The sequence below is a fragment of the Camelus bactrianus genome, chromosome 11 (assembly GCF_048773025.1).
Source record: "Camelus bactrianus isolate YW-2024 breed Bactrian camel chromosome 11, ASM4877302v1, whole genome shotgun sequence".
Classification (NCBI taxonomy): domain Eukaryota; kingdom Metazoa; phylum Chordata; class Mammalia; order Artiodactyla; family Camelidae; genus Camelus; species Camelus bactrianus.
Window position 1 is genome coordinate 47,590,953 of NC_133549.1, and position 13,994 is coordinate 47,604,946.

General features: G+C 40.6%; 1 protein-coding gene across 6 annotated transcripts in view; it reads left to right on the forward strand.

Annotated features, from left to right (window-relative positions):
* Positions 1–13,994, forward strand: part of CPEB3 (cytoplasmic polyadenylation element binding protein 3) — a 164,725-nt gene that overhangs the window by 28,786 nt on the left and 121,945 nt on the right. For 4 of the 6 annotated variants that reach the window (XM_074373958.1, XM_074373954.1, XM_074373959.1 and 1 more), the window contains exon 2: positions 437–1,479. In XM_074373958.1, the coding sequence (XP_074230059.1) occupies positions 448–1,479 (1,032 nt within the window). In that variant the 5' untranslated portion in view covers positions 437–447. Of the gene's footprint in view, positions 1–88; positions 221–436; positions 1,480–13,994 lie in introns of those variants that run through there. The other 2 variants (XM_074373957.1, XM_074373955.1) reach the window with 2 other exon arrangements.

Sequence of the window (13,994 nt, forward strand, 5' to 3'; positions counted from 1 at the left end):
TTTAACCTTGTTGAAGGACGCAGCAGTATTTATTGACGTATGCAAATAACTGGGGGAGGGTGGTGCTTGGGAAAAAACAGGAACCAGAATCAGTTTCTCATTGCAGGGTGAACGCTCTGAGTTCCGGTGAAGGGAAAAGAGACGTGGCGAAATTGCTGTCTTTCTGTCTTATAAGCACATCTCTCAATAATACAGAAAAGGAACCTAGACATCAGAAAGGGTGAAGACGCTCTCAGTATTTTTACAGACCTTGCACGAGCCCCCCCACCCCCACCCCAGCCCGACCTGTTCTTCTAAATGGGAGATTATGGATTTGCATTGCAATTGGCTAGTAGCGGTGGTACTGGATTTTCGCAAGTAAAACACCCGCCCGCTTCAGCGAGGGGTATTAACGAACACATTGACAATAACGCGTCTCTCTTTTTTCCCGTTTCAGCTGCGCAAACCATGCAGGATGATTTACTGATGGACAAAAGCAAAACCCAGCCCCAGCCCCAGCAGCAGCGGCAGCAGCAGCAGCAGCAGCAGCAACAGCAGCAGCAGCAGCCGCAGCCCCAGCCCGAGCCCAGCGCAGCCGAAGCCCCGTCCACGCCCCTGTCCTCAGAGACCCCCAAGTCGGAGGACAGCAGCGCAGTGCCGGCCCTCAGCCCCGCCGCGGCCCCGCCGGCCCCCAACGGCCCCGACAAGATGCAGATGGAATCGCCGCTCCTGCCGGGCTTGAGTTTCCACCAGCCCCCTCAGCAGCCGCCGCCACCACCGCAGGAGCCCGCGGCGCCGGGCGCGTCGCTGTCGCCGTCCTTCGGCAGCACCTGGTCCACAGGCACCACGAACGCGGTAGAGGACAGCTTCTTCCAGGGGATCACCCCAGTCAACGGGACCATGCTCTTCCAGAACTTCCCGCACCACGTCAACCCAGTCTTCGGAGGCACCTTCTCCCCGCAGATCGGCCTGGCGCAGACCCAGCACCACCAGCAGCCGCCGCCGCCCGCGCCGCAGCCCGCGCAGCCAGCGCAGCCCCCGCAGGCGCAGCCCCCGCAGCAGCGCCGGTCCCCAGCCAGCCCCAGCCAGGCCCCCTACGCGCAGAGGGGCGCCGCCGCGGCGTACGGTCACCAGCCCATCATGACTAGCAAGCCGTCCTCGTCCTCCGCTGCAGCGGCCGCGGCTGCGGCCGCCGCCGCCTCGTCTGCCTCGTCCAGCTGGAACACGCACCAGAGCGTGAATGCCGCCTGGAGCGCGCCGTCCAACCCGTGGGGCGGCCTGCAGGCGGGCCGGGACCCTCGCCGGGCGGTCGGCGTGGGTGTGGGCGTGGGCGTAGGGGTGCCTTCTCCGCTCAACCCCATCTCGCCGCTCAAAAAGCCCTTCTCCAGCAACGTGATCGCGCCGCCCAAGTTCCCCCGTGCGGCCCCGCTCACCTCCAAGTCCTGGATGGAGGATAACGCTTTCCGGACCGATAATGGTAACAATCTGTTGCCATTTCAGGTAATGCTCCAATGCACCTGCACACGCCTTCCTTCTGCCCCGCTCCCTTTGCCCCGTACTCCCTGCCATTTAATCATTCACTGATGTTTATTCTTTAAAAATGGCAACGATGTCCAGCTCCCCTGACCCTTTCCAAAGCCTTCAGTTAACTGGTGCTGTTCCAGTCCCTGGGTCAAGAGGGTGGGAGAACATTGTGACAGCTTGAGGAATTGTATTTATGCACCCTGACAAGATGGAAAAGGGCCTTTTTCTTTTAGTTTATTTTTTCCTTCACCGTGCTTGTGCCTCTTATTTTGACCTCCTTTGACTAGTAAAGCTGTGAGTGTATGGCAGGGTGCCGGCATAATCCCAGGATGAGTAGGCTGAGATTCCTGTCGTTTTAAGTAGCTACACATTTCAGGTTATGCAATCCCGGGCTCGGGGTGCCGCCTGAAAGCTGTCCACTCCCAAACCACCCTGGCCCTATTCTTAAAGAGGTTAACAGCTCTTGAGTGGTGCTATTTCAGACAGTTGCATATGCTCAATTAAACTAATGTGAACACATGTGTTTATGTCTCGCTAAGGTGCTGGCATCATTAATAGCAATCAGCATATTGCCCCTGCCGGGAAAATTATGAGTGTGAGATTCCAGTAAACACTGGAACTCTATCAGGAACCGAGATGGAAGAGTGGAAATTCTAGGGGTAGCCCTTGCTATGTTACCTAGAAGAAAGACTTAGAAATTGCTTTTTTCCAGAGGAAGGAGACAATAGGACGCGACCTTCAGAGCCATATTGCAATGGAGTCTATTTGCTAGCTAGCACTGAAATATTTAAAGCTGCAGTGTCCTTCAGTTGGGTTATTTAAGAAGACAATGCAGATCAATTACATCATTTGAAACTGGGCAAAGTGAAAGTCTTGCAACTTTAATGAAAAATGAGCCTTGTGTCTTGGTGTTAAATGCCAATGAAAAACCCAGGAAGTGCCCCAGACAGAAAGGTTGAATGGAGCGTCCTTATTCTGTTCTTGCTTTCTGATCCAGCCCACGGCCACACTGGTTGGCTGTGTCCTGGACATCTTGAGTTGGAAAGGGGTGGTGAGGGTGAATGTTCACTGGGGGCCTTTGTTCTCAGCAAACATTTATCCTTCACTGACAAATTGATTTGGCCATACGCTTCCAGGCTCAGTTGAAAAAGAAAAGAAGAAAGGAAGGAGAGAGGAGGGCTTTGGATAAGACACTGTTTGGATCTTTGGATCCAAGGAAATGAAACAAATCCTTTGAGCATTGCTGAAAAATGGCAGAACCGACATTTGACAGTTTAAAGCGTCAGGTGCAATTGGAACCTTCATTTTATTGCTCTTTACATTTCAGATGTGTTGTTTGGGGTGACTCCCATCCATGAAGAAGGAGATAGGGTTATTAAGAAGCACATGATTCTCTAAGCTAGGGCAAGGATTTTTAACCTTAACAATTCAAGGGGGTCCATGAAACTCATAGATTGTACGTATGAGAGTTTTTAATGAGAAGAGGATCTTACCAAATTTTTACAGGGGTCCTTCAGGAATGGAAGATTTTAATATTAAAGTGTATTTCTCCCATTATTCTAAAGTTTATTTTAATAAAATGATAACACCTTGCCAGCTGGGATTAGATTGATAGAGAAAAAGAGGACTCTGCTTTCTGGAATTTCACTATATGCTTATTTGTATGTGAAAGGGGAGGCTGGACAGGAAGCCTAAATTTGGTAAGAGAGCCCCTCTTTTTATTCTCATGCCTTCTACCCAAGTCCAATCTTAGAGGGTGACGTAAAATCTGATGGGGAGGTTTAGGGGGTTGGAAAGTGGCGGTGTAGACATCAATTATCTTTTTCTAGGAGTTGGATCTGAATACAACTAGCTTTTGATTCATCATCTCCAGAAATGGGGGCTGAGAAGAGATTAAATCCGTAAAATCTCCCCTAAACTGATACTGACGAGTAATGTGGGGATTGCCAGTTGTTTCTCAGCAAGCCGTATACCAGCCATGCTAATGAGAGCCAGATGGACTGGGTTGAGTTTGGTCTCCTATTTTTCGGTCCGTGGTCATGCTATCAAGTAGGGGAAGATAGCCAAAAGATTTGTAGGAGGAGAGATTTTATTGAAAATTGAGCTTTATAAATTTGGCCTCAAGAAGAATTACATGGGCTTTTTGTCTCATTTCTTTTCCTTACTTAAAATGGAGCTTCAGAGTTTTGAAGCCTTATTAGAACCAGAGTGGGAATAAGCTGGCTGTGTTTTGGCTTGGAATATTATCAGACATAGTTTGTGTTGATAAGTATACCAAGTTTAAAAAACAAAAACAAAACACTGTCTTGTGTGCAGAATTGTACATTCCTGTCTGTTTATTTAAATCATTTTTTTAATACAAAAGGGAGAGAATACCTTAAGTAGTTCTTTTTACAAAAATTGTTTGTTTTGACAAATAGGACTTTTTTCTTTAAGTAGAAGAGTTTATTTCATAGAATACTGACCCAGTTTTTTATTTCACAGACTCTTTGAGCCAAAAGGGACCTTCAATAGTGATTTACTCTAATGTATCTTAATCTTAAAAATATATATATATATATATATATATATGTGTGTGTGTATATATATATCTCCGCCTACTCCAATAATACAGCTTCATCTTGTTTTGCCAACCAACACTATAGAATTTTTGGAGCTTTACTTCTGTGGTTTATGTTGTGAAAGCAATAATTATATTAAATGTGGTTTTTCAAGCTGCACTTGCTTTCTTATCCCTTCCCTTAATTCTAGCAAGTTGATTGATTTCTCTGAGTTAGGGTGGCTGCTTCCTTAGGGACTACTTGTATCTAAAAGCCATCTCATTTCTATAAATAAAGAAACTGAGGTCCTGAAAGTTAGAGTGACATAACTCAGACACTAGAGCTTTGCCTAATTTTGCTGATGTGTGTCCTTAACTTCCCTGTAGCACTAGTCCTGTCAGGTAGAATTCATTTTAAGTCAGGGTCTCCTTGGGCTCCATTCAAATGGACTTAGTTATGGAACTGTCTCGTGGGGTTCTCTGACTGCCTCTTAGTGATGGACCGTCCACCAGCAGAGCTCAAGAGCAGTGAGATACCCCACCTGGGGAATTATACATTTGCTTCATTTTATATTTGTATAAGACAGGGAAGCCTACTTCTGTAAAAGGACTAGAACAGAGGTGTTTTCTCTATGCAGTGAATTTGAGTTTAAATAACATTATTGTCCAGAGAAGTTTAAAAAGGACTTTTGAGGGCACCTATTCCACTTAGTCTGCTCATTTTCTGTAAGAGGAAATCAAAGTCCAAATACGTGAAATGACTTGCCCAAGTTCAGGTGGGTAGTTTCTGTCAGAAGCGGACTTTGGAGGTGGGTTGCGTAGGTTCAGATCTCACCTCTGCCAGATCCTGGCCTCATAATCTTGAACAAATTATGTCACTTGTAAAATGGAAATAATAGTAATTACTTGCTTCATAGAGGTTCAAATGAGAAACTATATACAAAGTGCTTAGCACAGTGCTTGGCCCTTAGTAAAGTGCCATATTAATTGGGTTCTGATTGTTGTTATTACAATGGTGACCAGAGCTCTGCATGATCGTATTGTAGTGTGGATTACCCATTTTTCACACAGTGCAATCTGAAAACCCCCAAACTTCTATGTAACGTCATTTAGTCTCCTTTTTCTGTCTGAAGTACCTTCTGGCTATTGTAACAATGTGGTAATCCACCATTTACCTATGAGCCAGGCCCTGTGCTAAGCACTTTCCATGTAGTTTCTCACTGGAACCCCTTCAAGGTAGAGGACTGTTATTACCCTCATTATACTGACAAATAAATTGAGGGTTGGAGCATTTACATTATTTCCTCAAGATCACACAGCCAGTAACTGGCAGAGCTGGGATATGAACCCAGGCAATTTGCCTCCGGAGCCAGTGGAGGCGTATAATACCTCTAGCACATCAGTTAACAATGCATTGTAGACAGGAGAATGGGCAGAATCTGTACTTGATTTCATGATATACCCTGGAAATTGTGTTTTTAAAGTATTTTGTATTGATAAAAACAGAGGAAGAAAAATACAGTGCCCATATACATATACTACCATTTAAATTCAACAGTAGTCAATATTTTTCCCTATTTATTTGTTTGCTTAATGTATTTTTGAGTATTGTATCTTTCGGAAAAAAATTCAAATTATGTTCTGCTTTCTGTCTGCATTCCTACCTTCTTTTCTCACCCTAAGTTGAAACCGATTATATAGATTTTATATTTTCTGGCGTAAGTCTGTTTAAATGCAATTTAGTGTTAATTGTGCTGTTATCTGTGACAGAGGAAGAAATTCCTTATGTGAATTCATGGGAATAGAAATTATTTTATAGAGTAAATATGCCGATTCATAATAAATTTTGAGGCAACGTCTGTATTTTCAACGTCTATCCCCCCCCCTTTTTGAACCATCTTTTTAGAAAGTGATATAAATTGTCTAGTTTATGCTTGCTTTTGAATAAGGATAGTATGACCTAGATTTAAAACTAGAGACTCTTCTGTAGTTGGTTTCTTAACTACTGCTCTAATGCAAAACCACTTAAAGTCCACCCAACCCCACAAACTGTTTCAGAACCTATTATGGCATGGTTGATATGTATCCCAGCAAAGCCACATTATCTATATTCGATTTAAAAGAGGCATTGGTTAGGAAATATTAGAAGGTTTTCTATGCTACTGAAAACATTAATCTAATAATATAAACTGTGTACTTTAAAATTGCATGTTGAATAGTACTTAGCTTTAAACTCTTCATGACCTTGCAGCAAGCTGATATAAAAATACTCTTTCAGAAATGTGAAGTTTTTAGATATTCTCTAAGACACAATTTTCTACTTAAATAGCTTTCTCCGTTGGTTGGCCTCTTTTGCTATCTTTCAAAGGCTACATAAGGCATAATGCTTGTCCATTTGGAACTTGTCATTGCTCAGGTAGTTTTTGTAATGTTTTAATCTGCAGGTATTGAAAGATTATGGCTTTGTTTACCACAATATGAAAAGTTTGATTAAGCCATGTGGATTTTACTGAGGAAAGAAATGGAGGGCATAGAGTAGCGGACAGCCTGTGAAGCTTGGAACAAGGAAGATTCTGATTGAAGCCCCAGCTCTGTCACTGGTGATTGGAGTCAAGTCATTTATCCAGTGGTTCTTTTTCCAAGAAGTCTTCAAAAAATGGAGAGAGAGAGAGCGCCTATCTTCTGGGTTTGCTTTATGAGATAAAGTATACAAAATGTTCAGAAAATTAGATACTGTTATGGCTCTTAAATGCCTGCCTAATTACTGGTAATGATAGTCAGTTAGAGTTTAATAGAGGAAATATTTGTTGATAACCAGTTGTCCAGAGTTAAACACTAGTTGATGGCATCTGGAAGTAGAGAGGGCCTAGAAAGAGGTGTCCAGCGGGGATGGAAGAGCTTATGAAAGGCTCTTTGTATATTATGTTGACTGCCCGTCCTAGAAAGCCAGTCATGGTGCTCCAAGGGTTAGGGAGTGTATAGACTTCTGTCACAAGGATGGTGTGTATTTGTAACTACCTGCTTCTGCTTATGGCTGACTCACTAATGCAAATGTGAGAGTTTTCCTTGCTCTGTGAACCTTTTAATTGGTGATGGGAGAAATGATTAAACTCTTTATTTCCCAACTGTTTCCAGTGTTGATAGTTCTGGAGTTCTGGAGCTCCAAAGGCTCTAATTCGAAGTTCCTTGTAACTTTCCTGAAGACCATTCCCTGGCTCTCTGGAAGGGCCAATGTGGTGGTCAGAGACAGAATTCAGAATAGAGCCCCACGTTTGGATCTTGAGAGTTGAGAAATATAGTCACAGCTTCAGAGGCGCTGTAGGAGGCAGCCTCACAAGGAATTTTCCATCGCTGGTCCTTATACTTTGTAGGTGGCTTGTTCTGTGGGGGGTTCTGTTATGCTTCAGTTCTATTGCATTTAGTTTTCGTGTTCTTTACAGGTACTAGGCATGTAAACTTATTAATGTGAAACCGTTGTAATGTTTGCGTTTTGACTTAACTTGAAATAGAGAAGTACTAGTGAATTAAAATGATACAATAAATCAGCATCTTGGAATCGAGACCACTTTTCTCTCCCAGAAGCACTATTATATAATTCTCGGAAATAATGAATATACGACATGAATCCTTGTTGGCAGTCTTCAGAGGAGAGAAACAGAAATGGGTACCAAACAGCCTTTATATCATTTGAAGTGATCATAGAATTAATGTACACAAGGGGAAGGAGATACTGTGTACTCATATTGTGTGGATAAGACTGTTGTACAGCCAAATATCTTTATTCCTCAAGCATTCAAAATTATTTCAAAGTCAAGATCAAGTACAAGAGAAAAAATAACTATCTTTAGTAGTCCAATGCAACAGATTAAATGGTCAATTCTACCAAAGGAGCCAGTATCTAGAAGTTCATGAGCATCTAACACTTAGTGGGTACTCATTAAATGAATGCATAAACATTTAAACCCAAGTTGGTATAGTTTTGTCCTTTCTACAATGTAGTATAATTAGTGATTTGAACAGATTCTCTATATGCTCTTCATAGAATATGGAAACATAGGTGAATATACAGAGGGTGATAATGGACATCTTCAACTTGTGAAAATAGAAAATATTATATGGGTTGGATGTCTTTATGGACATCCCATAATTTCTAGGCTGTGACTCTATTTGTAGGTTTGGTATGCTAATAAGTAAGCAAGATTCTTGCTTTGATTAAAAGATTTTGGCAACCAGTAGATGGGAACACTAACTTACATCTTATTAGTTAAATTTTTTACCCCTTCACTGTTAATCAACTCACTTTTGTGGAGTTAATTTACCTTATTATGGTGTTCTGTTTTATTCCTGTCTTCCCAAATCAAGTTATTAATATTGGAAGTGACCAGAATGAGGGTCAGAATAATTCTGACAATAACACTTAGAAATATTAAGGATAGAATTCTTTGGTCTAAGAGGTTGAAAAGAGTAAGTTGTAGTAGGCCTGTTCAGCCAGACATTCGTTTGAAGATTGTGAGATTGGAAAGCAGAGATGTAAAGTGCAAAAGACTTTCTATCTTAAATATATGGTAGGGTTTGGAGACTTAGGGATTAAGATACTTCAGAGGAAACGTTTTAGTGATCTGATATTCTAACCCCCTACCCAAAGTCCAGGAGACCTAGTTCTTAGGTTTCAGATAAGCAGCAATTAAAAAGGACAAGAAGTGTATGTGCCCAGAAGCACCTCTCTTTTGCAATCTGCTGTGGAAATTTTCCTTTCCACTTTTGGACTAGAGAAATATAAACCAGATACGCAGGGGATTAAAAATAGTGAAGACCAATGAAGTTTATGAATAAAGATTGTGGGGAAAGGCTGAGAGAGAGAGTTTTTTGGATCATGAATCTGTTTTTGTGTGTTTGCGCTTGATTTTATGGGTAAACTATTCAACTCTTTGCACATTGTTGTTTAAAGCAGTTATAATCAATAGAATCCTGGGTTCAAGATAAACAATTAAGAAGGATAGCATATGTGGTATTTTTGTTAACCGCATATCTATGACAGAATTCCCTGATCAAAGGCATGGGATTCACATTAAGTTTCTTTTGGCATCTTCCCTCGTAGTCATAATCCACATACTCTAACTTTTGGATGTTGAATTATTTTTGATGCCTTCTTCAAATAGATACAGTTGACACCTACAGGGGACCCTGCATGTCAAGCACTGGCCTCATCTTTTTCACATAAATTATCTTATTTAATCCTTACATGTTCTTGTGAATCAGGATGATTATTCTACTTGAGACTCCGAGAGTGTTAGCTGACTAGTAAGGTGACAGAGGAGCAACGGAAACAGAGGACTTCTGACTCCATATCCAGTTCTTCCCTTCTTCTATGCCTGCTTGCCTCTTACACTTACCATCTTTCAATATGCCTTTTTCCCCTCTGGGGGTGAGCGCCAGGAATCTGTATTTTATTAAGCTTTTAAGGGGATTCCTAGGCATGCCAAAGTTTGTGGAATACAGGAAAGGTGTTCTGATGGGACCTCTGAAGTTACACCTCACTTTTCTTCAATTTAAAAATACCTGTTTGGCTGCATGAGAGTTTGAAAAAAGGAAGCCATATTCGGCCTGGGGAACAGACCCAGCATATGCCAGTGACTGCAGTTCCTTCCATATCTCTCTCCCAGTAATTCTGGTTTGCCAGAAAGACTCTAGTATGCCTTTGATGTTGTGCTCTTTCTCCAGATCGTCCCTGAATCCCCTCATCCCACATGGTCTTTATAGCACTTGTTACTCTCTGAAATGAGCTGTTTTATTTATTTCTTTTTGTTTCTCCACACTAGAGTGTAGGCACCACAAGGGCAAGGACCTCTTCACTGCGGTGTTCCCAGGGGTTGTGACAGTACCTGGGGTATTTTAGGCAGATAGTAAATATTTGTTGAATGTGTTAATGATTTACAGTTACAAATGACTGATAAGACATTTATTGGTCATTTGCATGTAGCTAGCAAAATAGAGCAGTTTCATTTTATGAACAATTAACTGGCCACTACCAGAGGTCAGGCACCAAGGATTAAAGCTGAACCATGTCCTGTCCTCAGACAGGTCCCTGACAAACATGAATTAACATGTAAGATGATAAGGTTTATAACTACGTGTAATATGCACAACAAAGAGAATGTGTACTTGGATTGAATCAGAAGAAGGAATGAGTGTGTGTGTGTGTGTGTGTCTGTGTGTGTGTGTGTGTGTGTGATTGGGAAGGCTCCAGGAAAGTCTTCATAGTTTAAAATATTTTCAAGGTTTTTCTGATTTTGAAAGTAATACATATTCACTATTTAAATTTTGAGATGGAAAAATTGCTTATAATTCTATTACCCAGGGTTGAGTACTCTTAATGTTTTGGTGCATTTTCTGCCAGTTCTTTTTTATGTGTATGTATATTGTAGTATATTGTATTTTATGTGGTCGAGATGATTCTGTGTAAACAATTTCATAGTCATATTTTTTAGTCTTTCGTATCATTAAATTTATATACATTATTATAGCATGATATTCCATCACAGGAAACCATTATAATTTAACAAATTATTTCTGTATTTGAAGGATTTAGCTTTTCAGTTTTTAACTCTTAAACATAATGCTATCATGAACATCTTTGGGCATTTTAAAGCTGTATTCAGAGGTGAATGGGTAGGGTTTCCCAGACAGACCAGGGCATAGGGGTAAGGGTTGCAGCAAAGAAGATTTGTTTTAAGCCAAGGGAACGACAGGTACACAGGTAAGGAACACGTGGTATGCTGAGGGAGCAGAAGATTCACGGTAGGAGCCAGGCAAGTGAGAGATGAGGCTGGAGATATAGATAGGGGCCTGATCACAAAGGCCATTGCAGCGTTCCTGCGCCTTCAACTCTGTCCAATAGGGACATTGAAGGATTTTTAAGCTGAGAAAGATAGCCATTGTGAGGCTTTGAATTGGTGAATGAACTGATCACATCTTTGTTTCAAAAAGATTATTCTGGGGTACGGACTGTCAGAAACCAGACAGAGTCAGGGAAACTGGTTAACGTGTAAGGACCCAAAGTGATTGAGAGGAAGGGACTGACTTGAGAAGTAAATTAGGAGACCACTGGAAGGACTGGTGATTGCTTGGATGTGGGGCATAAAGGAGAAGGGGTTCAGAATGACTCTTCAGGTTTTTGGTTTAGGCAGCTGGGAAAAATGATTTAGAGGTGAAAAGGCTTAATCGTGGCAGATTAGAATTTTTATGACTCATAAGCCCAGGTGGGTTTAGACTGGAGGAACTTCAGAAGGGAAAGCTATGTGTTGGGAATATTTGAGCAAGTGATTTGACATCTCTTATCCACCCATGCTTTTGTATGACTCTTAGTGCGTGGGAAGGAAAACCTTATTAAGATAGATTATTTTGTGGTCTACTTACTTATTAGAACACTAAATCTGAGAGAAGAAATAACTGCTATTCTAAGTCAAGAGCTTTTTTCTGATTCTAGACTGTTGTTTTTTTTTTATTATACCCTGAGAATTAGAGCATGAGTTAGCTGATTAGTCATCTTGTTTATGGCTTACAGCATGGCACTGCAAAGAACTATAAGGAGTTACTAATCCATCAACCATAGGGGAGGATCACAAACAGTGAGAGAACTGAGACCTGGCATCCATTATTGTTTAAGTTGAATAAACTCACTTGAGAAGTCAGTATATGTTATCAGCCAGTCTGAAATATCATTAATAAGGTCTTAGCAATTGAGATTGATCTTATACAATTTAGTTCTGCTATACTACACAATGCTTAGTTTTTTAACACGTGTAAACATGATGAAATATTTTGAAGCTTAGGATCCATAGAGCCACAGGGAGATGAGTTTTCTGAGAGGGTGAAGGAGAGGAAGATGGGGCCAGGGTATGAGATCCACCAGAATTGAGTGTTTATCCACTTGTATTTCTAGGGAGGGAAGTGGGCTGTAATGTTCATTTAATTTCCAAAGCAGCCCATAACTCAAAAATGGTTAAGAATCACAGATACAGAGTAAAAACACTGCTGCTGCATGACATCCAATAAACCTTTAAAAGATTTTTAAAACTTAGGCATCTCATAAAATTTGTTCTTCTCCCTCTTCATAGCTCAGAGAAATTTTGCCCAATTTTAGTAAGAGTACTTTCTAAATAGAGGGGGCCCAACTCCTCTTTTATCTAGCTTTTTCTAGAGCATTCAAATTAACTTTACATAATACAGATCATTTTGTGGCATTCATTTCATTGGTTTACATATGTTAAATCACTTATTTACAATAACACTAGCATTAAAAAGATTAGGGTACAAACCCATCACCCCATTAGTAAACTTGCAGCTAATCTGGTAGGACAGAGATTTATGGACTCATTAGTCATAGGTGTTGAATGTACTATGGACATTTTTTTTAATTGGGAAGGTGGAACTCATGGCTTAATCTGGAAAGTAAATTAAGCAAAGCTTCAATTATAGTAGATGCTAATGTATTTGAATAAATAAATGGACTTGAAAGTTTTGATTCAAGAGAGAGATGTTGTTTCATTTCCGGTATCCGAGATACAACTTAGAAATAACGACTTTCAATAATGACTATTGCTCAGTGGTAGAGCGCATACTTTGCATGCATGTGGTCCTGTGTTCAATCCCCAGTACCTCCATTTAAAGAAAAGAAAAGAAAAAAAAGAATGACTTTCAGAAATTGCTAATATAGAAATGACCTCCTCTCCCCAGAAGAACATTTCCACTCTCCCATTCATGTCTTTGTTGTTGTTATTCCTACTATTGTGACCTAATGAAGAGAGTAGAACTGGGGGAGAGGGTAGAAGCTGGGGGTTTGTGGGGGTAGAGGGGCAGTGTCCTGGATCTCAATGGTAGACCTGCAACTCACCAAGAGAGGTGAACCAGATCTTAAGGTTTTCACGTAGAAACAGTGTTGCCTATATGATGCAGGGTTTTTTTGTTTGTTTGTTTTTAAGCTTTGTAACCAATTAACTACTTATAGACCAGTGTAGAAACCTAACTATTCTCTATTACTTAGTTTCTACCGGTAACGAAATGTTTTAACTTTAGCGCATTTTGGAATACAGTTTATTTAAGATGTATGACATCAAGGCCTGGTAAGAACAATTGACCAAAGTTTTGCCAGTTCTGAACTCTTTTGCAGAATATATTCTGCATATACCTAAATTAAAACAAAGACTCTATTTTGTTTGTTTGCTTGTTTGTTTTAATGTGACAGTTTAAGATGAAGCTTTACCACGCACCTCACTGCCATGGTGCTCATTCAAAGGTCAAAAGTTATCTGGAGAAAAACCAAAAAAACAGCATTTTAAAATTGTTGGCTCTTCATTATAAAGTGACTATAACTCAATAAAAAAGGAAAAAGTTTAAAAAAATACAAAAAAATGAAATAAAATAGTTGGCTCTTAAGCTGCAAAAACACAATCTAAATACTTTGAACCATTTTACAGTGCTGATGAAGCTCTTCTGCAATGTTCGTCAAATTAAACTTTGTGTTGCTTTTAAGCAGAATAGAGACAGACTAATTTTGCTAATGCTTCAGGGTGTTGCAGAGTAAAACTTGGTGAATGGAAAAATGTAAACTTGACTTTCAAAGGCATTATACATTTGGCATTTTAGAAGATTTGGGACTGGGTGGGGAGATTGATTTTATCATTTTGACTTTGAATTCCTCAACATTCCAAAGACATAAGCTCACCTGAAGGTAGCAGAATTATTTGGTTAACGTTTTTAGATCTGACTGCCTACTTCCTGCTTATTTGCCGGTGTAGCTGATTCTACTTGACCTATCAACTTTGGTGTGATCTAGCATGTGAAATGTTATTCCAGAGTAGCTATTTTAAAGTTGGTGAATCATCCAGGTATAACACAAGATTTTCATTTTAAAATCCTGTGGGATATTTGATATTCTAATTCTAATTTAGGC